Source organism: Lampetra planeri, chromosome 22 (genome assembly GCF_965212315.1).
Source record: "Lampetra planeri chromosome 22, kcLamPlan1.2.h2, whole genome shotgun sequence".
NCBI classification, from domain to species: domain Eukaryota; kingdom Metazoa; phylum Chordata; class Hyperoartia; order Petromyzontiformes; family Petromyzontidae; genus Lampetra; species Lampetra planeri.
In genome coordinates this window covers 8,582,727-8,608,450 of record NC_136128.1, presented here as the reverse complement: position 1 = coordinate 8,608,450, position 25,724 = coordinate 8,582,727, and the positions used below count along the sequence as shown (strand labels likewise).

Below are 25,724 nucleotides of genomic sequence, written 5' to 3'. Positions count from 1 at the left end.
AATCATCTAAACCTGAAGGGTCAAATAGTGAGCATTGCGTAGACTCCAGTTTGCCAGTTTTGCTGAACAAAAAAACTAATTCGAGTGGCAAATGTTCCCCCATGTAAACAACTCGATTTGACAGGCTCTGTCGGGTGGTGGAGGTTGTAGTAGTTGGTTTAGTTCGTTAATTAGCGAACTCTCAATTTGCTTGTCCTGGTAAGGGTCGCGGTGGCAGTTGAGTAGCATGGTCCACACCTCTATTTCCCTGGCGACAGACTCCAGCATGACACTACTAAACTACACTATACACTACTATACACTACTACACTATACACTACACTATACATTACTGTACACTACTACACTATACACTACTATACATTACTATACACTACTACACTATACACTACTATACACTACTACACTATACACTACTATACACTAATATACACCACTACACACTATACACTACTATACAGCATACACTACTACACTATATACTACTACACTATACACAACACTACTATACACTACACTACTATACACTACTACACTACACCGACTCTGGCTCTTCCTGGGTAATTCCCAGGTGTTCCCAGGCCAGCCGAGCGACATCGTCCCGCCAGCAGCAGCAGCAGCGTGGTCCTGGGCCAGCCCCGGGGCCTTCACCCAGCAGGACGTGCTGCTGCTGCTGCTGCCCCGTAGAGTTCCAGGGGGAGTCTACCGGGGGGCATCCTTACCAGGTGCCAGAACCACCTCAACTGGCTCCTCTCGATCCGGAGGAACAGGGGTGGCTCGACTCTGAGGTTCTCCCGGATTACCAAACTCCTCACCCGATCACGGAGAGTGAGCCCGGCAACCCTGCGGAGAAAGCTCAGGGCTATAGTTAAACAATAATTACACGATATCCCATTTGTTAATTTGTGATTATATTAATTTGGAATGGTAGTTTTTTTGTTAGAGTAATTCTACTTCAATGCGTGACTATCTCTCTCTGTATCTTTCCATGTCTGTGTCTCTCTCCCTGTGTTTGTTTCCACGTCTGTCTGTTTTCTCTGTCTCGCTGTCTTCCTTTGTATTTGCGCGTCTCTCTCTCACTCCGTGTCTGTTTCTCTTTGTGTTCATTTCCGTGTGATTGCCAGATCATTTATTTAATTTTGGAGAGAGACGGACAGAGGTGGAAGCCCGCGACCCGAGGTCGATTCCCGCTCACGGCCAACACCGGCGACGATTATTTAAACCGGTCCCGGTCCTCCCCAATATCGATGTCTCTGCAGTATCTATCTCTCGTATCCATCTCTATCTGTGTATATGTTCGTGTGTGTCTCTCTCTCTCTGTCCGTGTCTGTCTCGGTGTCTGCCTCCCCGTTTCCCCACCACGTCTGTCCTTCAGGGCTTCTACTCCCACGTCTGCGGCCAAAGTCGCCCTCATCTGCAAGACGGACAGCAGCATCGCAGCAACGCGCTCATCATCCCGACTCGAGCGAGCCCCTTCTAACCGGAGCGACGAAGTGCAATGCCTTTTGAAGTTAATGAAACCGCGCACGAGTCGTCTATATTTAAATCGCACACCAGACAGGGCTCAGAGCAAAGTCGGACAGGGTGGATGGGTGGGAAGTGGTGATGGTGGGGAGGGGGGAGGGAACATGTATATCAGCTGCGATCAAGTCACGGGGGGGTGCGGTGGAGGATTATCGCGACTCCCACGTGGCATTCACAATTCAATCCTCCAATCCTCGATGCCTGGGGGCGATTGCGCAAAGCGCTCGCGAGCCGCGGGATGATGCACTGCCGTGGCACCACGTGGCCCGCTCTGTGTACGAGCAGCTCGGCTGCTATGGGGACAAGAGGCGCCGCGAGCTGGTCGCCCAGACGTCGAACCGACTGCCGCTGCGCGCACAACAAACAGCAACAACAACCGCCATTCGCCACAAAGCGGCGACGACGTCATCACGGCGCTTGTGCCAGGCTATGTGCACGTTAAGGCCACGTGAAAGTGTCGAACGCCCGCCGGAAGGAGGTTTTGGGGCAGACCCAGAAGGTGCCCATGGGTCGACTGACTGAGATGACCGGCCCAATGCGCCACATTGCTGTGCGCGCTCACACACACGCGCGTACGCACACACACGCGCTCACAGACACGCGCACACGCGCGCACACACACACACACGCGCGCACACACACACACACGTGCAAACACACACGCGCGCTCACAGACACGCGCACACGCGCGCACACACGCGCGCACGCACGCACGCACGCGCTGACGGTGCCGGGCTCGCCTGCGAAACCAGCGTCCCGTTTCATTTTGATTCACGATCGCGTTTCAGCGCTTGAGATGGCGCCCCTCGTGTGCAGGGGCGTCCAGGGGTGTCCGGTGACGGCAAGCAAAGGGCAGGGAGAGATGGGTGGAGATCGCAAACCCGATGCCAAAATGAACCCCTGGAAAAGGTGGGGCAGGTCTCGTCGGATCTCGGAGGCTGAGGCGGGTTAAGCCAGGTCAAGTCGTCGGATGGGGAAGTCTGCCTGAGGCTGTAGGCTTGCGCTGTGAAATGGCATGGGGATGGCAGTGCGGCAATGGATTCTTTAATCGATATTGTTCGAAACTCTAAGGTGATATCCTCTCGTATCCTTGGCGGGTCCCCCCCCCCCCAACACCCTCGCCCCAGATATCTGAGATTCCTCCCACATGAAACCAATCTCACATTGATGGAGGTGGTCGATCACTCCAGAGCAGGGACCCGCCTGAACAAGTCTTGAGACACGGTGTGGCACTCCCAGGTTAATAAAGGACATCACTTTCATACACAACACAAAAATAATAATTACACAATCGCCTGGCTAATGCAATCAAACTGCCCCCCCATCCCCCTCCCCGCCTTGAAAATCGGTCCACGTGTTCCAGTTAAGAGATCCGTGGTGTGCAGATGAGACTCAGAAAGGTAATAAGTATAACCCGTAAAAACAACATTTTTCACTATAAATCCTTAATATTGCGTGGCGGCTAGAGTCCTCTCGTCCTCTGGCTTGAGATGGCTGCCACCTATGGGTCAGATGATTGCATTGCACCATTAAGCAATTGGTAATTAAATATAATAATTTTGTCCTAAAAAGTGTAAAATGTTGGATTTTTTTTTCACGAACATTAATTTTCACGCTCAACGAGTCTGTGTGGAAAATGTCAGCTCGATTGAATCACGGGAAGTGGGTTAAAAACGAGCGAAAGATTTGCACGGTCCTAAGCAAGCAAGCGAACTTAATATAAAGGATTTAAAAACCAGTGATTTCGCATGCTTGGTTAAAAGCAGACGCCAATGGAATACAATGATTAAGCGTGCAAGTTCATCGGCGGATGGAAAGTTAATGTATTTTGGGTGATTAAAATAACTGCTGTACGTTTTAATTATTTCTAACCCGTTCGTATCTATTGGTTATGAACGAATTTTCAGGGCCCTTCAGCTGGCAGGAATGTAATATTAACGCAGTGGTTGACAGGGCAACACCGCACACAGCAATAACAATCATCAACAACAAACCATACGTGCAAAATTAATGTCATGGGTTTTTTTTTTTTTGGCACCGATATTTTGTATACGGGACAGCCAATTCAACATCTCCCGTGATTGCGTTTACTCTGTGTGGAACGGTCAAAACGTGCGTGGACATTGCGAGTCGATTGGCGTTGGCCACGGAGTTTCATATGTGTTTAAAGAGATTCGTGCCTTGTGGATGAAGGCCACGTGACAGTTACTCGCGATCGTACGTGACACACACACATGACACACACACCGAGGATAGAGACATCGATCACCCGTATACAGCTTTAACAGACTGTGTTGGGGAAAGTGCTCTTAGCAGCAAAGCATGCGAGCGGGTGACTGGCAAACACCACAACCGACCAGGTACTCATTTAAGGCTGAGTCGACCTAGGGGAGGCACAGGACCGGTTACAAAATTCACCACTTATTAATCATGAACGGGGATCGACCTGGGGTGCCGGGTTTAGTAGTGCAGCGGCTCGATCACTGCACGACCGCAGACACAACCATGCCACAGATGCACACGCACGCACAAACCAGTCCGCTTTTGTCTCCCTCGTGGCGATATTTATACACCGCACCAGGTGCTCATTCGAGGCCGGCAAATACAAAGACACACACACACACACATTGTTTGACAAACACACATGCGCACACACACACACACATCACATGCAGATATGGACACACATTCCGAAAGGCCAGACCACGCATTCACTGGACACAGGCATCCACCGAGAGAGAGACACACACACCAATGGGAAATGCTCATGAATAAATGAACGCCTCTCAACACTTGACTGTACGCCAGCGACGCTAGCGTCTGCATGGGGTGGGCTGCCCGCCAGGCTGACTGGCTAAGGTGGCTCCATGACCCCCCCCCCGTCCACTGGCATCGATTGATTTTTTTTTAGGGAAAAACAGAAAGCTACTTCGATCCTCAAAGCACCCACAGCAGCAGTGGGCAGCAGCACCGGCAGCTACGTGTCTGTGTGTGTGTTTGTGTGTCTGTGTGTGTGTGTCTGTGTGTGTGTGTCTGTGTGTGTGTGTCTGTGTGTGTGTGTCTGTGTGTGTGTGTCTGTGTGTGTGTGTGCTCTGTGGTGTGGTAGTGTAGCGGTTGGCGCGCTGCACTACGAACCTGGCAACCCGGGTTCGATTCCCGCTCACGGCCAACACCGGTGACGATTATCTAAACCGGTTCCGGGCCTGCGCTAGGTCGACTCAGCCTCAAATTGAAGTGTGTAAAACATCGCCACTATAGAGACAAAGGCGGCCGGGCGTGGTGCTGGCCACCCACTCCCTCGTGTGCCGTGCCGGCTTTCATTGGTGCTCGCTAACAGCACTTGCCCCTACAGTCTGTTCAGGCTATACGGGGGGATCTTTGTATTTGTGTCCTTGTGGGGAGCGGTCGTGCAGCGGTTAGCGCGTCGCGATACGAGCCCGGCGACCCGGGTTCGATTCCCGCTCACGGCCACCAACACCACTGACGATCATCTGAGCCGGTCCAGGGCCTCCCCTAAGTCGGTTCCGCCTTAAATGAGTACCTGGTGCGGCGTTTAAACATCAGAACCGGGGAGACACAAGCCCCCCCCCCTTCCTCCGCTTCATAGGTGCACGCTCACAGCACTTGTCTCCAAACCGTCAGTCAAGGCTACACGGGGGATCTTTGTCTTTGTTTCGGGAAAGGCGATACGACCCCGCGGGGAGCTTGCGCGCACGGCAGCGCCGACTCGGGAATAGTGACGGAGCGAGGGGGTCTCGGTGACCTCTTTGGGCCAGAGGAAAGCAGCTTGAAGGACAGACGACGCATTGGGGGTTTGCTCTGCCAGGGATGCTCGCCCTCCCACATGCCCATGGCACGTGGCACCAAAGCGGATTAATTCAGGACACCGCTGCCAGGTCTGACTTTGGGGGAGTCGGCAGATGGGTGTTGGGCAGGAAGGGCCACAAGCATGGCTGGGACTGCCGCGGGAATGCTGAACATTCGCGGACAGAATATGAGTGGGGACACAGAGCTATAGAGAGACCGGGGGGGGGGGGGTGCACATTAACAGACGGACACGACGAGATAGAGATCTCCAAGCCCTGCGAGTTGATTTCCGTCTCCTTCTTCACCACCTTCCATCCATGGCCAAAGGAGGATTATCTTACTTTTTTTTTACGATATGTATCATATATGCCCGGGTTAGGTTATGCTATCCCAAGCAAAAAAATCTATTATTCTTGTCATTGTTTTAAATCAAGAACACACGGTGTGACCCCTCAGTGGGAAGATGACACTCGCCCCCCTCCCAATGACGTCGCTTGCAACCAGCCCCCCCCCCCCCCCCCCCCCATTGATATAGCGAGCCACGCTGGGGCCACGGAAATGGAGCCACAAGACCCCAGATCACAATGGGACATGCCCAGTTGTCCTCACGAAATTATCAGCTCAGGGGGTGCGGCAATCAGTCAGATGGGGCCCAAATATTTGATTCTTTTCTCACGGTCGCACATCTAGAAGCCACTCCTCCTGCCTAAATCACACCGTCGTTACGCTCACGGTCTCGAACGTTTAACGCTGTGGGGGCGCTCTGCCTTTCGCTAAAATGCAGCCAACCAATACAGCTCCGTAGTACCTCGTTGCAATGTTACCTTCACTGCTCTAATTCAATTCAAATAATACGTGAAACAAAAACAAAAGCATTTTAATAATAATAATACAAAAAAATAACAACCCGTATTTTAAATAAGTTTTTGTTCTTTTACACCGTTGTCGAAAACATATCTCTTGGCGGTTGCCTAAGGGGCCACAACTCGTAGCTGTGGCCACGGGTGGGCAAGGCAACGTCGGCCCCCACGCTGGTTACGCTCCTGGTCAGGCCGCCGCTGAGCTCAGATCATTTCCCTGTGGGAATGAGCGGCGGTCGTGGCGAACACGGGCAAGGGGACACACGGGGGAGGGAGGGCGTCTCACCCAGGTAGAGGAACACGTCCTCAGATGTCACCTGCTCGTACAGGTACGATGGGACAGCCGTCATGGGGAACAAGGGCAAGGGGACACACGCGGGAGAGAGGGCGTCTCACCCAGGTAGAGCGACACGTTCTCAGATTTCACCTGCTCGTACAGGTACGATGGGACAGCCGTCGTGGGGAACACGGCCAAAGGGACACACGGGGGAGAGATGGCGTCTCACCCAGGTAGAGGGACACGTTCTCAGATTTCACCTGCTCGTACAGGTACGGTGGGACAGCCGTCATGGGGAACACGGCCAAGGGGACACACGGGGAAGAAAGGGCGTCTCACCCAGGTAGAGGGACACGTTCTCAGGTTTCACGTTGTCGTCCAGGTACGTGGGCCCCAGCGTGTAGATTGGAGCCGCGCCCATCCCCACCAGCAGCTGGGCCAACACGAACAGGGCCATGGCCATCGTGCGTTCGCCGCCGACCCCCTCAACCTGGAGGCCGACACCGCACGCGTACTCGCCTCCCCCGGTGGCCGTAGCCAGCGGGGAGAGGGCGTGGACGAGGCCTGCTCCTCGTGGACACACGCGGAGAGGGAGGGAAGGGAACATCGGTCAACGAACCTAAAGGGCCTGTGGCTGACAGTGGCCGTCACAACAATCGTCGTCATAATCCCGTGTATTTTTTTATTCTGATTTCCTGGATCTTGTCCTGACCGATGTCTGAATCGGAATCTTTGTTTCGACTGCAGGGATCTGGTGAGATAATTTTCACAGATGTAAAATATTGGGTGGGTCAGTTTGATGCAGCTTCCAAGCGAAACGTCACGCATCTAATCGCTCAATTTTCGTCGAGTTCTTCAAATCCCCCACGGTGAGCTGACACAGCAGTAATTGGCGCATCGTTCCGCCTGTACACGTAACAATGCAATTCGCTTGGCTGTGCCGGGTAGTGGAGGGTCTTAGCGACACATATTTTGCCAGATCGTTACGTGAACTTACCCAAAAAGCAATCACAAATCACCATCATCATCATATGACCTTTCAACCAACTCATCAGAGACTACACGGGACGAATATCATTATGCTGTCTTTTCGTGGATTTTCTGTTTGCACATACTCACTTTAAGATGTTTTCTTGTTCATGTTTTTGTTTTTTGTTTGTTGTGGTTGCACGCGATTCAAGAGCCGAATGTCTCACAGGGCTATACCAAATAAATAAACTTGAAACTTGAAACTTATGCCACGTATCTCCCTCCCTGGCCGGTGTTCCTGCTTCGTTCAATCTCACTGCGCGTCCTTCACCAAGTCTTTCTTAATGTCTCCGAATCCGGCTCTCGGCGTGCCTCTGCTCCTGTTTCCTTCCACTTTTGTGTGCGCGCCATTGCCGCGCGCGGGACCCTAGCCGAGCACACCCGTGCTCTGCATTGAATGCGTTGACGTAGTCATGTAAACTCGCATTCATTGGCCGGTAACAACTTTGTATAAAGAGGACCGCAGAGCTCGGTGGGGGATTTTTTTTGGGTGCCGGATCTCCATTCGGCTGCCGCCTTTCCCACTCTTTTCTGTTCTCTCACGCCTCGATGTTATTCTCTCTCTCATAGACAGCAAGCAAATAATGGGCAGCACGGAATAAGTCGACGTAAAATATTGTTTTGGTGTTTATTTAGTTTTGAGGAGAAACATTTAATCCGGTAAGTCTGTCCATCTAGAGGGCCTCAATCCTTTTCTGAGGATTGGACTTCGCACAACTGCGCAAATAAACCCGCGCGTTCGGCCGGCGAGCTCATGGACTCATCGCACTGGCACGCAGCGTGACTTTCACGGTAAAGTGTTGCATAAAACGCTTCTTGAAATCATTTGTTTTGCTAATCTCCTGCCAAAAAAAAGAAAAAGAAGCTATAATGCGCTGGCTGGTCAATTCGTAATTGTTACGCCGCGTGGTTTGTCTCATTGCGGGTCGGTTTAGGGGCCATCCATTGAGTAGGTACGCAACATTTTGTCAAAACTTGACCCCCCTCCCTGTACGCACGTGTACTTTTCACACACCCCCACCCACCTGCGTACGTCCGCTTGACGCACCCCCCCCCCCCCAAATCCGATAGAACGGCCGATATTTAATCCACGCAGAAACCATCAAGGATTAATAATATTAACGTGTTTAAGCAAACAGATAGTCCACCGCAGGCTGCGTTAAAGAATTAAGTCGCGTACCCTGGCCACTTATTTTGCTGAGCTGCGTGATAGCTCGCAGTCAGGGGTACGGGTGGCATACAAGTGACACCTCTCCCACAGTCCAACTTCTCCCGGCAGGACGTGTTGTCTGACAGCTGAAGACACTGAACTGTGGCTCATTTGAAGGCCAATCTAGACAAATTATTATCGAGGCTTCGCCAGCCCCCCCCCCCCCCCCCGTTTCCTATGCGTACTTACATTGTCAGTAGACCCCCCATACGCAAGCGCAATTGGGCTAACCCCCCCTCCATGCGTACGTAATAAATGGATGCCCCCTTAGAAGTGTTGTTGTTTTCTTGACCACGTGACGTGTCCACGGGTCGATTGGAGAGACGTTAACACTTGCATAGGCACGGCTAGTTTTCTTCTCAGCTGGCTCCACATTGAGTGTTTGATTTTATTTAAAATATTGTCGTGTTTTCACGTCCCACCGGCCACACGGCATTCTCTGGGGGTGCATGGTTTTGGCAGCTTTGGCTCAACGCAAGCAAACCGGTGACGATATTCGATGTCATGCTTGCTTGAACTAATGCTGGTGAATGTTTTCTTTTTCTTTTCAGATAAGGACATCTTTATGAGATCTCTTTTACCAGTGGCAAAATATAGTAGTAGGGTTTTACCATTTTAAACTGGTACAAAACTGACACCTTTATGCAAGGAATCATGTTTGCAATAACCACAACACAAGTAGTCAAAAAAGCAAACAAAAAGAAGCAACTCTAATAAGGACAGTGCATATTATTATCATTATCAGAGTTGCTTCTTTTTGTTTGCTTTTTTTTGACTACTTGTGTTGTTGTGGTTGTGGTTATTGCAACCATGATTCCTTGAATAAAGGTGTCAGTTTGTACCAGTTTAAAAGGGTAAAAACCTACTACTAAGGACATCTTTGTTAGATATGGCTCCTTAGTTCGACACAAAACCATATACAGGCTGGCCAAAAAGTAAGGACACATCGGGATATTTAATTTATATTAACACTGGCATTAATACACATTTAGTTTAATTCCTTAAGTTAGATTGCATCTATTATCATAGTTTATCTAAAGGTTTCTTCTTCCTGAGGGCTCACCTCAAATGTCGTTTAAAAATCTCGACCAAGAAGCCTAAATGAATTGAGACAAAGCAAAATTGCTAAATGTTCAAAGATTACACCTTCATCTTTAAAAACAACACAAATCTCAATAAATTTCAAAGGAGAATTCGTGCACGTATCCATGTCCATGGCGGTGAGTTTTAACATTTGTTAAAATGAATGGAATAACCCTATGTGATTTGCTAGTAGAAATATAGTCTAACAACCCTATGTGTCCTGACTTTTGGGCCACCCTGTGTAACAGAACATAATAATTAAAATATGAGTACAAACTAAATAAAACAAATATATTTGGTGCTTGAATTCTCTGCAACAGCGCTTTTGGATGTGTTGTGCTGTGTAACTCTAGTATGGCAACTTGGCACCACACCTCTGCACACAGCACGTGCGTTATTAGACTGTGTTGATGTGTAATTAAAAGCTCAACCAACATCACACGCACGAAACGCATCCGTAATTACATTTTAGACGACAATAATTAATCACGTGTAATTCGGTAAATATAACCTGATCAGGAACGTGCGTTGCGAATACAATAGGCAGGCTTACAAATTGTGTGGAGGCTCAAGACTGTATTCATATTCATAGGTTTTTTCGGTAAAGTCACGTAGGTAAAAAATGTAAATTAATAAAAGTAAAATAAAAATCACGACGTTTCGGAGGCAACACAAGCACGATAGCTGTATCAAGTGAGAGTTATTCCAAGGAACAGTATTTGTATATATATACTGGTTGAGGGTGGGAGGAGCCAAGGTAGGCCCTGAATATTATTTTTGTGAGGTTCGGTGCGGCTGAAGCACGCTGCTAGGAATGAGCCTTTGTTGTGTAAACTAGGTGCGGATGATGTAAAGGTGCGTGTAAAAGGGACTGAGCGTTTTTGTTATGTAGAGATGATGCGGCTGAAATCGCTGCCAGGAAATGAGTCTTTGTTGTGTAGAATGGTTGACTGAGCCTATTATTATGTAGAGGTGGTGTGACTGTAGCTGTTGAACGGTGACTTTGGCCAATCACGAGGAGGGCCTCCAGGTAACTCAGGGCTCATAGCAATGAGCCGGCACAGCGCTGAGGACCTGTCAGCCGTGCTTCAGCCAGCATAACGCGTGTCGTGGGATCTGATCAATCTCAGACTTCGTACGGTGGAGAGTTGATCCGACACGTCTCTATGATTGGTTGGTTTCAGGAGTAGCCTGCTGGTGGATATCTCAAAACGCTACGAGATAAATTATGGAATTGGGGGGGCGGGTGGTCTTGAGAGTTTTGAGATTGGTGACCACAGCGGTAACGATGATGGTGACGGAGCTGCTGATAAAGGAGCTGACATCTTTGCTACAACTGCTGACTTGTGCCCCGGTGTCAATAAAGTTAATCAAATTTAAACCCGGTCTCTCTCTCTCTCCCACGCACACACACACACGCACCGATCGAATTAGACGCACCTCCAACTTTACACTTCGCAACACACGTGGCAAAAGCGCGTCGTATACTCGGGACAATGCGGCGAGCAAGCAGCCTCTGGCTCGCATTCACAGCTGGCGACAACTCGAGCCGCATTGCACGACGGACAGGAACAGATCGTATCGTTGCTCACAAGTTTAACATTGACGGTGTATTTCCCACATATCTCCCCCCCCCCTCCTCCCACTCCATTTGAAGAAGGTTGCAGGGTTGCTGTTGCTAATATCATTGACTACTCCTACTGCTGCTGCTGATAATACTAATAATTCACAAACACACGTGCGTGTGTGTGTGCATCAATATAAATAAGTACAGCACGGTGAATCGATCGGTATTGTGAGCAAAGCTTTGGGTAAACCTCATCACGCCTCTCCCAAGACGACGTCTGGTCACGAGAGGTCCTCTCGTGACCCTGCAGAGTGGCTCTCGACAGCTCACTCGAGCGTGAGGCCCTTCCGCGGGCCGAGGCGTGAGCGAGCCATTGCAGGGGCTGCGCCTTTGACACATTGTTGTTGTTGTTGTTGTTGTTGTTGTTTACGACGACGATACAACAACAGCGAGATGTTTTTTTCTCCATACCTGGCTGTCCCTTGGTGACCCCGAGCGAGGAATCGTTGGGACTCTCCGCCAATGTCGTCGGCACGCACAACTCCAACGGAGTCTGCATCCCCGAGTCTCCTGCGAGGTCACCCAAGTTCGTGGACGACGGCGACGACGACGATGATGACGAGGAGGAACTACCCTTGGTCAAGAAATGGGGCAGCGCAAATATGGCAGCTCCCAGGGCCACGAGCAGCCCGCCTGCGGCCAGCCACCGCGGCCTGCGACCTCGACCGCCGAAGAAGCTCACGAAGACGACGACGGAGAGACTGCCCACATCGAAGCAGCTCACCACGAGGCCCGACTCGGAGCTGCGCAACTTGAAGCGCCTCTCCACCGTGGTGATGACCCCGTTGAGGAGACCCGACACCATGAGCGCCTGCACGAACGTGAGGCTGCACATCGAGAGCAAGAAGCAGCGCGAGTCCTCGAAGCGACGTCTGCACCGGCAGCCGCGCGTCGAAAGGCCGCTGGGTTCAACTCCGACGCCCGCGGAGTGTGGAGACAGCGGCGATTCTTTGTGAGTGGACATCTCTCCGTCAGCCCCCCACCCCCAGCCCCCTCTCTAACTCTCCCCCGTGTCAGTGTCTCCGTTGTGGGATGTGTTTAGAGTTGTTGTTCTTGTTGTTCTTGTTGTTGTTGTTATTCTGCCCAGTGCTGTTGGTAGAGATGGCTCAACTTTCTCATTGAGTCGGTCCCTTCGTGCTAACTCCTGTGTCTCTATCCCTCCACTACGATAGATCACCGTTGTCTCTCGGCTCGCTCAAATCCGCATCAACTTGTTTCGCCTTTTCAAATCTGTCACTTTAGTTCCTTCGCTATTCGTCCTCAGCCTTACGCTCTAGCTGCCGGGATGACGCGTAGCTCTTTAAACTCCACTCAGTCCAATTGCTCCGCCACTTATTTCTCCACTCATATCTAGCATTCAAAGTCGCTGTCCAACTCCGGCAGCAATTCTCCGCCCAGACCTTCCCGCCTCTCTCCCTCTCTCTCTCTCTCGACCCTCAAGCCCTATGAACTCTCGGTCACATGCTTCTTCCAAACACCCTGCCAGGGCATCTTGCCGCGTCCTCCCCCTCTTCCTCTGCCACTTTCCGTCTCAACGCAACGCCCTCCGCCAACAGCGCTCCTCTCAACTCCACTCAAGCTCCGAGACGTCTAGCGCAAAGGGGACCACCTCCTCCAGAACGCGCTCGCCACGTGTCGCTTGTGCTGCGTCCAGACGGCCGATGAGGTCACTCCGTCCCGATGTTCCGCGCACGACGGCACGTGACTTTCACGGTGGGGAAGCAGCAGCAGCAGCAACAGCAGGCGTCCGTCCGTTATCCGCGAGGACTTTGCTCGTTTCGTGCAGATCGGGCTTTGGCTGTTACGCAGCGAGGCATCGTGCTGCAATTCGCGTCGTCCAAGCCATTATCATCACATCACCATCATCATCATCATCGCCGTCGTCGTCGTCACATCCTTGAGTGTTGGCGCCGTCATTTGAAGCCGTTCACGATCAAATCAAATTGACTGCGCTCAGAATAGGTAGCATTTTAAATCAAGTGCTGTAAGAGTACATCGACAACAGGAAACAAAAAAAACGAACGGCACTCTGCACGTCTTCATTAGCGAGATTAAAAATATCCTACTTTAAAAAAGAACACCCCCATCTCAGCCTATTTTAAAATATTAAAATCTGTAGCGTATATTCTTATTTTCGCTTTACGTGCCGTGCCTGTCACCTCGGCTCGGTGCAGACAGCGGCTTGTTGTTGGTTGGCTGCGCGCAGCGATATGTGCGTGCGTATTGTGCTCGTATAAATAAAGTCGCGAAAAATCACTTGCCCCAAAAGACTGTTAAGCCTTCGCACAGGGCATATGTATGTATGTGTCCTGTTCTAACCAGAGCAGAGAACGGTAGTGTGCTACAAACCCAGCTATCGGTCACCAACACCATCAGTGGCGATAATCTGAACCGGTCCTGGACCTTCCCTAGGTCAACTCAGCCTCAAATGAGTACCTCGTGCGCTTTGTAAACATCGCCACTAGGGAGACAAAGGCGGCCGGGCTTGGTGCTGACCACCACCCACCCGCTCGTGTGTCGTGCCGGCCTTCATAGGCGCTTGCTAACAGCACTTGCCCCGAAAAAGCCTATAAAGCCTATACGGGGGATCTTTGTCTCTGTGTTAGCAGAGCTATATTAAAACCCCGGCTACCAGCACGTGCGTTCCCATGACTTGTAGAGGAACAACTGAGCGCGTGTGACTCTTCCCTCTCCCTGGCCACCACCCGCGCTCTCCCCCCTCTCTCTCTCTCTCACTACTGTGACGACACACACACCCACAGCACATTGCACACACACACAGCACTACACACACAGCACTACACACACACAGCACTACACACACAGCACTACACACAGCACTACACACACACAGCACTACACGCACACAGCACTACAAACACACACTACACACACACTGCTCACACACACAGCACTACACACACACTACACACACACACTACACACACAAACAGCACTACACACACAGCACTATACACACACAGCACTACACACACACAGCACTACACACACACAGCACTACACACACACACAGCACTACACACACACACAGCACTACACACACACAGCACTGCACACACACAGCACTACACACACACACACTACACACACACACTACACACACACACTACACACACACTACACACACACAACACTACACACATACACAGCAACACACACACACACTGCACACACACAGCACTACACACACAGCACTACACACACACAACACTACACACACAGACACTACACACACACAACACTACACACACACACAGCAACACACACACACACTGCACACACACAGCACTACACACACACACACACAGCACTACACACACAGCACTACACACACACAGCACTACACACACAGCACCACACACACACACAACACTACACACACACAGAGCAACACACACACAGCACTACACACACACTACACACACACATCACTACACACACACAACACTACACACACACAGCACAGCACACACACCGGTCGGCTTATTCCAAGAACATCCACCAAGCCCGGCACGTCACTGAACACTTTACACCAGGTCACACACCCCCCCGCCCCCAGGGTGTGTGAGTGTGTGAGTGTGTCTGGGGTTGGGTAATTCCCTGTAATTGATGTACGTTAAGTGCTGAGCACGTGTACTGTACGTACGATCTCACAGCACACCGAGCACGTGGGACGGTGGAGGACGCTTTGGGACAATGGTTTAGCTTCGCACGCCCACCGAGGCTACGGTGCAATTGCTATTTGGTCGTAAATTGTCTAATCTCAGCCCGAGTCTTGGTCTAAAATAGGAGCTTCCTGCATGTGGGTGTTCGCCTCTGGGGAAATGAAATGGGAACGTGGATTTGTCGTCGTCGCTGCTGGCAATGGCAGCGGCTTCGCGGCGTCGGACTCAATAGGCGCTCGCTATCACGCGGCATTGCCCCTGACGCTTTACGTGGCTCAGACGTGTGGGCTGATGATTTTTGGCGCAGGGTGGCATCATCGAGGGTTTGCGAGCTTATGCCTCCAACCGAGCCGGCCAAATATTTGCGTGGGTTCAAAAAATGTGACATTGAAATGTATTCATATTCTTAGGTTTTTTCGGTAAAGTCACGTAGGTAAAAAAATAAAATTAAAATTAATAAAAGTAAAATAAAATAAAAATCACGACGTTTTGGAGGCAACACAAGCTTCCGTCTTCAGGTGGAAGCTTGTGTTGCCTCCGAAACGTCGTGATTTCTATTTTATTTTACTTTTATTAATTTTAATTTTAATGTTTTTACCTACGTGACTTTACCGAAAAAACCTAAGAATATGAATCCTTGCAGTCACGAAAGCTTCAAATCTAGAATTAGACATTGAAATGTGTCTGTTTATTATAGGGATTCTAAGACGGGGGGGGGGGTAAGTTTGTCTTGTAATCCGAAGAATACGATACTTGAAAAGTACAGGCTGATCCAGATGTCTTGTGACCCCCATTTAATTCTCTAAAACTTAATCTTTTTAAAGCAAGGTTTATCCGGGTCAATTAATCAGAATCTGTGTTTATAATGGAGGCATCCGATTAGCTACCAAGCTCTTTTTCAAAGAAGTCCAGAAGGGTCGGGCACGAACGTTTACAACAACACTGGAGGTCACGAGACATCTGGACCACCCTGCATATTCCGCCTCTGGTTTTGGGTTTCCCCTAGGTCAACTCAGCCTCAAATACAGTCGCTTAATACTCGTCAACGCCAAAATCAATAGCGCGTGATTTTTGCTCGGTGCGTCCATCCCTCGACCGTATGTGGCGCTTGTGTTGCTAACAGTACGTGCTCGCCAGATAATATTTCATCGCGCCTAGAGTCTGACGGATGTGGCCGCATGGCTCCTGGGCCAGGGGAAACGAGAGGGCAGCGTTTCTGAACTGCTGCATCTCGCCAGGCCGCCGAGTGATTGCGTGATTGCGTGTGCTATAATTAAACGACCCGGGTTGATTCAGAATAAACTGTCCAATTACGCCAATTAGTAATCGCTGTAGCACGCGCGCGCACAACGCCCACAAGTTACGATGGATCGTGCGTGGAGCCACGTTCACACGGTTGCAGCAAGATAGGTACAGGCACCTCCGCTTAGCACTAGCACGGTTGGCTACGTACGGTGCGAAAGAAGTTGAACATACATCATCACGATCCCATGGGCAGATAAACCCGTTAGGTGTCGATTTCAAGCTTTCGTGACTGCAGGGATTCATCTTCTTGGTTCTTTCGGTAAAGTCACGTAGAAGGGAAATAATAAAAGAATAAAAATAGAACATAATAAAATACAATTCTCACGAACTTTTCGGCCACAACGCAAGCAGCCGTCCTCAGGTGAAGAACAGTGCTTCAGACGCTGTCTTTCCAACAGCCCTGTTCTTCACCCGAGGACGGCTGCTTGCGTTGTGGCCGATACGTCGTGAGAATTGTATTTTATTATGTTTTATTTTTATTATTTTATTATTTCCCTTCTACGTGACTTTACCGAAAGAACCAAGAAGACCGTCAGGTGTCCACTGCACATTTCGTCATTTGTTTCCACTTTCCTCTCTGTCTTGTGCCAATATGGCTCAAATAGTGCCACATATTTCTAGCGCCATACACAGGTCGCAATATAAAGCAAATTGTTCGCTGTAATACAATTGAAACGCACGTTACGCTTGTCAAGCTATCCCGATAAATCTATGAATCTAAATCAGCTCAAGCCTCCGGTAAATCACGTGACTTGTGTGGCGACTGCCATTCTGAATCCTCCCCGTCTCCCCGCCCTCCTTCTGTGAAAACAGACGCTGCTTCTCCGTGCACCTCACTTCTCCCACTATTCATTCCCGTCTTGTGCTGCGACATCTTCACCGTGTCATTCCTTCTCCTCCCCTTCCTGCCCTTGGCGACCAGACGCTCCTCCTTTCTTCTTCCTGCTGCTCATCGCTGGACATTTTGGGCCTCTGGACCATTGCTCAGCAACCGTGATTAAACAAATGCAACAACAACAAAAACTTGCTTGGTATGCAGTTCTCTATGCGTTTCAGCAGTGCTCCCTGTTGGTGGAATTCACTGCAGCCATCTTGCTTACTGGTGAACGTATGTTTCTATGATGCATTAGTGTCCTATTTAAATCCTGGGCTACAAAAACGTGGGTAGAGCCACATAAATCAGCCTCCTATGTGACTCATATAAGTGTAGTTTTTAGTTAGTGTATTGGGTAAGGGCAGCCATATTGAAATACAATATGGCCGCCATCATTTGTCATTGGCTTCCTCTGAGCCAGACTAATTGGAGGAGGGTCACCATCTGGGCACGGCAAATGTCAGGCATAATTGATAAAATTACCAATCTTAAATCACATTTACAAGTAACACCTAGCACTTAAAATCTAACGCGTACATTTAATTACCACCGAATAACGTAATCAGCCAAACTAAATAGTTTTATTTTCATTTAATATTTACCATTAACACTTCAAGCATCACGACAATTCAATCCGAGTCACCGTCGCCATGAACCACATGTGGTTCACGGGACGTGGAAGGTTAAAGGGATTTGTTTAAAGAAAAATGTTTACAGCAATTTATTTGGAAAACTTGATTTTGATCGATTCGGCCTGGGGTAGCGAGTTTCCCGATTGTGTCAGCCCCCCACTTGATCCACTAATGATGCCCTTACTAACATTATTTTCTCCAAAATTCTGCAGGTTTGATTCATTAGATATCCAAGTATACGCATTTTTTCAAAGAAATGAAATGTATTTAACTTTGCAAGCGTAACAAAATAAGTTTTGATTCAGTGAACGCCTTTCACTCGCCGTTTTAGGACAAATATTCTAAACTGCCATACGAGAGAAAAAGGTGAGTGAAAGATGGCGGGAAGCAAGCGGTGACCCAGGCTCTTGGTCGCCCGGTGTGGATGATTGCAGCTTGCCACGTCCGTACGCTCATAGCTTAATTAGCACATGGACAGTGTTCATCCCAGACGTTTTTTTCAATAATTTAATTCTGCAAATTCTGGCTGAACCATGCATGCCGTTGAGAGGTTTACTGTACAAGAGCTAGCATTTCCCTTCGACTCGCAACTTCATTGGCACGCGAACAGCGTTCATCCCAGAAGTAATTTTTGTTACTTTTTCATACCCACAATTCTGTCTGCCCGGTGTCCACCTCAGAGACGCTTCACTGTATATTAATCTAGCGTCCTGCCAACGTGTAACAAATTGTGTCACAAAGCGTACAATTGTGTCACAAATCTGGCTCACTCCACTGCGTTGCTTGGTAGAAGTCAGTGGTCATGGATGTTGTAGATCATCGACAGCTTTATGGGAGGGTGGTAATGGGGCTTGTTGACCCCTTCTCACCTGGTGTAGGCCAATACATTTCAAAGACAATACGTATATTATCAGAGCATGTTTGTTTGCATGTTCATAAGAAAAGGGTTAAACCTATTCTTATTTTTCATACCCTTCTAACCTCTTGGCAGACTCGGGGGGAGGAGGGCAAGTGATAGATTGTATCCCACACGCCCCCTCACCCCCCAAATAAACAGGGAGGTACAAGTGAATTTCCATTAAATAGTAAGAGGTACTCATTAACACATACTTCATACTGTTAACGTATTGCCTATAATACATTAACAATCCAATCTAATAATTCACGTCTTTTTTTCATTCCATCGCTATACGTACGTACGCTGAACTTCTTTCACGCCGTACATAGCCAACCATGCCAAACGGAGGTGCTGAAGATCCTCCCATTCAGTGTCAATCATGAGGGTTGCTTGATCATACTTCACCACGCTGGTCAGTGTGGGTAGGTCACCGCAGGGGTTCTGAAATCACTCGTCACTGATGTTGGCCTCAGCTGGCAATCGAGCACATGTCATTGGGGTTCACAGCGTAAAATGACTCATGTCAGCTTTCCAGTCCCCTCTAGAACATTAGAATTTGTAATCACTCGGTCACGACCATCTGTACGTATGTATGTTGATCTGCTTTCGGCGCCGTAGGTAGCCAACCGCGTTAAACCGGAGATGACGAAAATTTGGGGCATAGCAGCCTTTTATTTGACGACTAAGACATTTCCACCACGGCAAGTAGACTGGAGTTATGATCGGTCTGAAGTCACGTGTAGCCTTAGGTGAAAACAGAACTCATCGACGGGGGAAGGGAAGTAGATAACACGATGGTCAGATACGTATACAGCTCAATTTCCAATACGACCCATGGATTCAATCTATTCCGGATGCCCGTCAGCAGATACGCACGCGAAATAGCCTCTGTGCAGCGTCGGAGCGGCTAAGGTTACGCAGGAGTGTGCATTTAAGCCACGTGAGTCAGAGATGTTAATGCAAGACCTCTTGAAGTTGCGTTCGATACGATATCTCCTCTTGTGTGCAACCTTGAACGGGAGTGCTGTTTGATCTCTCCGCTCGAAACGTCGCCTGTTATTATTGTAAAAATGTTATCCCTTTTAATACAATATTGACACATGCGTTGACGCTTTTTGTTTGTTGTGCTCCTGCGCCAACGCCAATGGGGTATCATAAAGAAAAAAAAGTGTCTCATTTTGGGACCGGATTCAGCGTGGGATAGTTGCCCAGATATCGTATCTAACTTTATATTTATAGAGCGCCTTTATAACTTTCAACCGCCCCTACTTGTAAGGCTTAACGGAAACATGGTATATTCATTGACCGAAATTGGCATGAGCAGACCGTTGCTACACTTGCTAAAAAATGCAAAACCGGTTGTCTCCGTGAAGGCGAGACACACACCTGGCGTATTTAAAAAAAAAAAACTCACCGGGGCTAAAAAGCAAGCTATATTTTCTTCAAGGACTTTGGTACGGCGAAGATTTTACCACCACAAAATGGGGATACCAATTTGCCATGACCCATGGGATAGATAGAAGTGATGTCGGCCTCAGGAAGCGGGCCGAGAGTCACGTGCTGATTGAATAAGCACTGCCAGTGGCAATGGAGAGGGCACGTTGAATTATTTGGGGGGGGGGAAACAGAAACCTTGACATTATGACTCACAATATGTTGTGGATATTGAACGAGAAACTGCACGCAATGTGTTTTAATGTTTATGGAATACATTTAATGGGATCTTAATGGGAACAAAACAACAACAACAGATAATGCAATGTCAACAGCATTAGGAGCAACATTTTCGAAAATAAACATTGTTGACCGAGCAAACTTAACATTCGTTGTGTATTGCATGTTTAAAGAACAACACGAGTAACGACGTGTATGCATTTCCGTACACTGGCATTCATGTATACGTAACTCATATTCAAGACACACACACACACGTGTGCACCGCGTGTAATATTATGGGTGGTCAACAACGGCGCCGTAAATCGGACGTGAAAATAATGTGGACCCACAATTGCTACATTATATATAGATATGTCGATTGGTTGTTTAATGTTAAAGTGTTACATAAACCGGCGAGCTGGATCAGCCCATCATCGCTCCAGGGTCGATAAAATATATACCACTTTGTAGGAATGTCCTATGGATATACTCACCCCTGCCATATGAATGTGGAATTTCCACCACTGACCCTGCGCTGTATACAGGAGATGAGCATCAATGCGTATTTGAGCAGGAATCACTTTTTTTAAAGTTAAATGAGGTTTGCAATGGTTATTGCACCGCACTATGAACCCAGCGCCCCAACTTCGATTCCCTGCCACGGCTAACATCAGTAGCGCGTAATATCCGAACCGCTCCTGGCCACCACCTAACCCCTTCCACCAACCCATTCTGACCAACGTTATGAAGTACGGATCAGACTTCCCCCGATGACCGAAACGAAATGGGAAGTCCTCCCTTCGGCGGTGGATTCACAGAGGGCCGGACATCACAAATCAAAATGAATGTTAAACTATCGCCGTCCAGTGGGTATGATACAAGCGTAAAGGTGCAGCCAAGACACTGCTGGCCCACGCCAATTCCGGTGGAAAGTCCTCTCGACGAGAGGGAGCTCAAGAGGGCTCCTCGAGATGAACTTTGGCCAACAAACCCAAGCTCTGGAAAAGGTGCGGGTACCCACGTTTCACCCCATCACACGTGACCTGCCGATCAACTGATTGGCAGTTACACCCCTGCGTGGACGGAGCCGGCGGTGGGGGGGGGGGGTGTTCGGGGGGGATTTAGGAAACTTGCCCCAAATTGTTTCAAATGTCACGACGGGAAATTGAGTCGAACCCCCCGCGACTGCGAGTCCAACACGCTGCCAACCAAGCCCCGCTCCACCACTGTGGCGGCATCCTCGTGTAGCCAATCAGCCGGCAATAGCGTAAAGAACACGTTTGTAATCAGCACTCGGAGACATTCATTACGATGCCCACGTGTCTGTGTGCTTCATGCCTGTTGTATCAGCGACGTTGCCATCATTTTTTTCTCATTTTTAAACTAAGTAATTCTACGAACGCATTCTATTCTGCTGGGTGGACAGAATGATGTGTTCTATGAATGATTTATTAAAACGCATTAGTCCCAACACCCTGCTTATGACGACAGAGCACCAAATGTCGTACGAGGGATGAGCCATACACCAAACATCCGCAAAAAAAATGATTTTGCTGTTGTTTGAAAGGGCGTGACCTGAATGTGTTAATGGCCAGAATGAAGAGCTCGGCGACAACCACCACCTCACTGCCATCTGCGAGTCGCAAAGCATTCAATTGTTTGGATTAGGCGATTAGAAAGAGAGAGCGAGTGGGGATCGCACGCCATTCATATATTCTACCCGTAGCGGCAACTGGACGACAACCGTGCACGTGGCCAGCGTGATGGCAGAGGCACCAACGGACCACCGAAACTCGTCTTGGATAGACAGAGACCAGATTACAGATTTGCCGCCAACAGTAAGTAGAATGAAAAGTGAAACACATCTGCTTAGCGTACAAAAAACAACACGACATTTCCATTTCGAGAGCCCCGTTAATCCAGGCTCAACGGATTTGCCCATGTTATGATATTGCATAATTCATGCGTAAACATGGTGGCGTAGATAAGCAGGCACATACAATACAAATGGGCAAAGTGTCCTATGGAATGCTACCATCAGTTATCGCAGTTTCTCTCCCTTATTCAATTTGGGGTTGGGGGGGCCAAGTGACGTCATCATCGTAACCGTAATGTACGTCTGTGGAAAAGAGCTTCATAGCTCATCGGATTCCTCCTGCAGTCTAAGTAAAGATTCTGATAGTTGAAGCGTTTGAGATAGGCAGCAACACAACGTCAAATCCATCGCGCGCGTATCGTCAGCGGCACACGCCATTGGAACCCATTCTGTGGCCCCCTAGACCCATTGAGCCTTACATGAGTACAATTTAACAGGGGGGGGGGGAGAGGGAGGTCTAAGTCCCTCCAGCCCCCAAAGACAAAGATCCCCTGGATAGCCTTAACAGACGTTTGGGGCAAGTGCTGTTAGCGAGCATCTATAAAGACGGACACGGAACACGAGGGGGTGGGTGGCCAACACCACGCCCGGTCGCCTTTGTTTGCCAAGTGGCGATGTTTACACATCGTACAAGGTACTCGTTTGAGGCTGAGTCGACCTTGGAGAGGCCGGTTCAGATAAATATGACAGGTGGTGGCCGTGAGCTGGAATCGAACTCGGGTGGCCCGGGTTCGCAGCGCAACACATTAAGCACTCCACTAGCAGTCCAAGACAAAGAATCCCCCTGCGAGCCGTAACAGACATTTGTGGGAAGGTGATGTTAGCGAGCACCTGTTAAGGTCTGCACGGTGCACGAGATGCGTCATTGAGTACGAGGTAATCATACGAGGCCGAGTGAACCCGGGGCGAGCGACCCAGGCCAGATTCCGAAAGCGCTTGCCACCGAAGCTCGCCCTGGTTGGGAATCGAACTCGAGTCGTCGGCCTCGTAGTGCGATGCGCAAACCGCAGCGTTATCAGCGCTCCCCGTGGACGAAAAACTCACGCGCGCGCGCTCGAGCAGGTACGGGCGCGCGCGAGGAAACGGACAGGCGCGCACACACACGCACACTCACACACACACGTGTGTGGGGAGCGGTAGTGTAGCGGTTAGCGCGCTGCGCTATGAACCCTGCGACCCGCGTTCGATTCCCGCTCACGGCCAACACCAGTGACGATTATCTGAACCGGTCCTGGGCCTCTCCTAGGTCGACTCAGCCTCAAATGAGTACCTGGTGCGGTGTGTAAACATCACCACTAGGGAGACAAAGGCGGTCGGGCGTGGTGTTGGCCACCCACCCTCTCGTGTACCGTTGCGGCCTTCATAGGTGCTCGCTAACAGCACTTGCCCCTACAGTCTGTTGAGGCTATATTGGGGGATCTTTGTCGTGTGCGCGCGTGTGTGCGCGCGTGTGCGTGCAGGCTGCGTGCGCTCCCTGGCCGCCTCTTCTTCATAGCGGCAGTACAGATGTGCCCCCACCCCCCCCCCAAGAGCACGGCTCAATATAGCCGTCACTGTAATGCAGGTTGTAGTGCATGGCAGCGAGCTGGGGGCGCGACGCGTGACCTTCACAAGCTTCACAGGGACGGCGCGTGCACAGAACGGCCGATGTGCGATGGCAGCGCGGGATCGGGGTCGGCGCGAGATGCGATGGGAAACCTGCCCGTGAAAGCGGGCGATTTGTGGTTAGGTAAATTTAAAAAAATAACCCTTCTTGGTTCTTTCGGTAAAGTCACGTAGAATGGAAATAAAAAAAGAAAACATAATAAAATAATTCTCACGTTTCGACAGACCTGTTCATCACCTGAGGACGGCTGCTTGCGTTGTGGCCGAAACGTCGTGAGAATTATTTTATTATGTTTTATTTTTTATTATTTTATTATTTCCATTCTACGTGACTTTACCGAAAGAACCAAGAAGATGAATCCCTGCAGTCACGAAATCTTAAAATCGAAAAAATAACATTTGAAATGAGCGGAGCTGGCCGTTGCTACGATGCACGCCCCCTTGCAATCCGGCGACGCAGAGGCAGGGTTGGTAGATCACGACGAGGCTTTTTGCTGTAGGAGGCAGTGCCGAAAAAATTGGGAATCCCAGATATTGTCGACGAGGGCTATGGGGTGTCTAGAAGATGGCAATGCAAGCGGTGGCTTCTTGAGTCTGTGTGACGATGTGAGCGCTATTCCGTCGCGTGCAGAGGTCTTTCTCCGGGACACTCCAGTTTCCCCCGATATGCGAATCACTGTGGGGGAATCGGCCAAACATTTCAAATGCAGGACCTTCATGGAAAATACTGTAGTCTGAGACTCAGTTAGGCTTTCCTGGGTAATTAAATAGCATTATTTATTAATTGCTTAGTTCACGAAAGCATTGTCCAAATGTCCCGGTGCAGTATCCTCTTGAAAAAAAACATTCAGATTCAGTCAAAACTCCCGATAAATAAATAAAAATATCTCTTAAATGCGGCTGCCTGTATTCATACCGAAGATCTCATTTGCAACTGGCTCAGCGCGCAGACATGGACATTACGATTAGCAGGGTGAAGCAGTGGTAACATTTGTAACCTCACAGCATGAAGGACCAGGGTTCGAACCTGACCCGAACACCCTTCTGCGTGGAGTTTGTATGGTCTCCCCCCTGCTCTCCGCGAGCTTTTGGTCCGGGTTCTCTGCTTTCCACCAAAAGCCAAACGCACACAACGCCATTGACGTTCGCCAAACGTCCCCAACGCAGCGATTAAACCAGTCTTCCGACTCGGTGTGGCTTTCCTGTGTGAATAAGTAATAGCAACTATTGGATTATAAGAATCATTGCAAGCCACGGTGGCCTAGTTTTCGAGTGTGCAAGCCGGTACAATTGTACCAGTGGGCCCCCAGGTGCATGGAGGATGATCCACGCACACCCCTTGCCAACCACGCCACGTCGCTGGCATGCCACGCGCCGTGTTCCATACAAGGGATTTATCATTTAAAAGAATAATCGGTTTGCACGTGTGCCAATGTTGCCCTTCACCAGCTGCAGCCAGTCTCATCAGCAGCAGCAGCATTATTATCAGCATCGCTGCTTCATTTCTCGGTTTTTGCTCCACTCTACGGCAGCCAGAAGTGGCTCCATTCCGGTCCGGCGGACGCTAATTTTTTTTCCGCTTTGCCTCTTAACGCGTTGCTCTGTGGGGTCCTGCCCGGGCGAGGGTTACCGCCCGGGCGGGAAGGGGCACGCGCGTGGCTGCCCTGTGGGCTTAGGAACGCGCGTAGCCCGCTGCTGCCACCCGCCGCCTCGTGTGGGTGGATCGTTGCTCAACGTCGCGTTGCAACAGCCGCTCGCAGATCGAGCGGGCTGCT

At 49.7% G+C, this 25,724-nt stretch overlaps 1 protein-coding gene across 1 annotated transcript in view; it reads right to left on the bottom strand.

The window, feature by feature from the left end:
• The window catches only part of LOC144724978 (solute carrier organic anion transporter family member 5A1-like), a 31,396-nt gene extending 19,015 nt beyond the window's left edge, over positions 1-12,381 (bottom strand). Inside the window, exons 1-2 of the mRNA XM_078604347.1 lie at positions 11,829-12,381; positions 6,808-7,032 (exon numbers count right to left, since the gene is read on the bottom strand). Coding sequence (XP_078460473.1) covers positions 6,808-7,032; positions 11,829-12,381 — 778 coding nt within the window. The remainder of the gene's footprint in view (positions 1-6,807; positions 7,033-11,828) is intronic.
• Between the last annotated feature and the right edge of the window lie 13,343 nt (positions 12,382-25,724).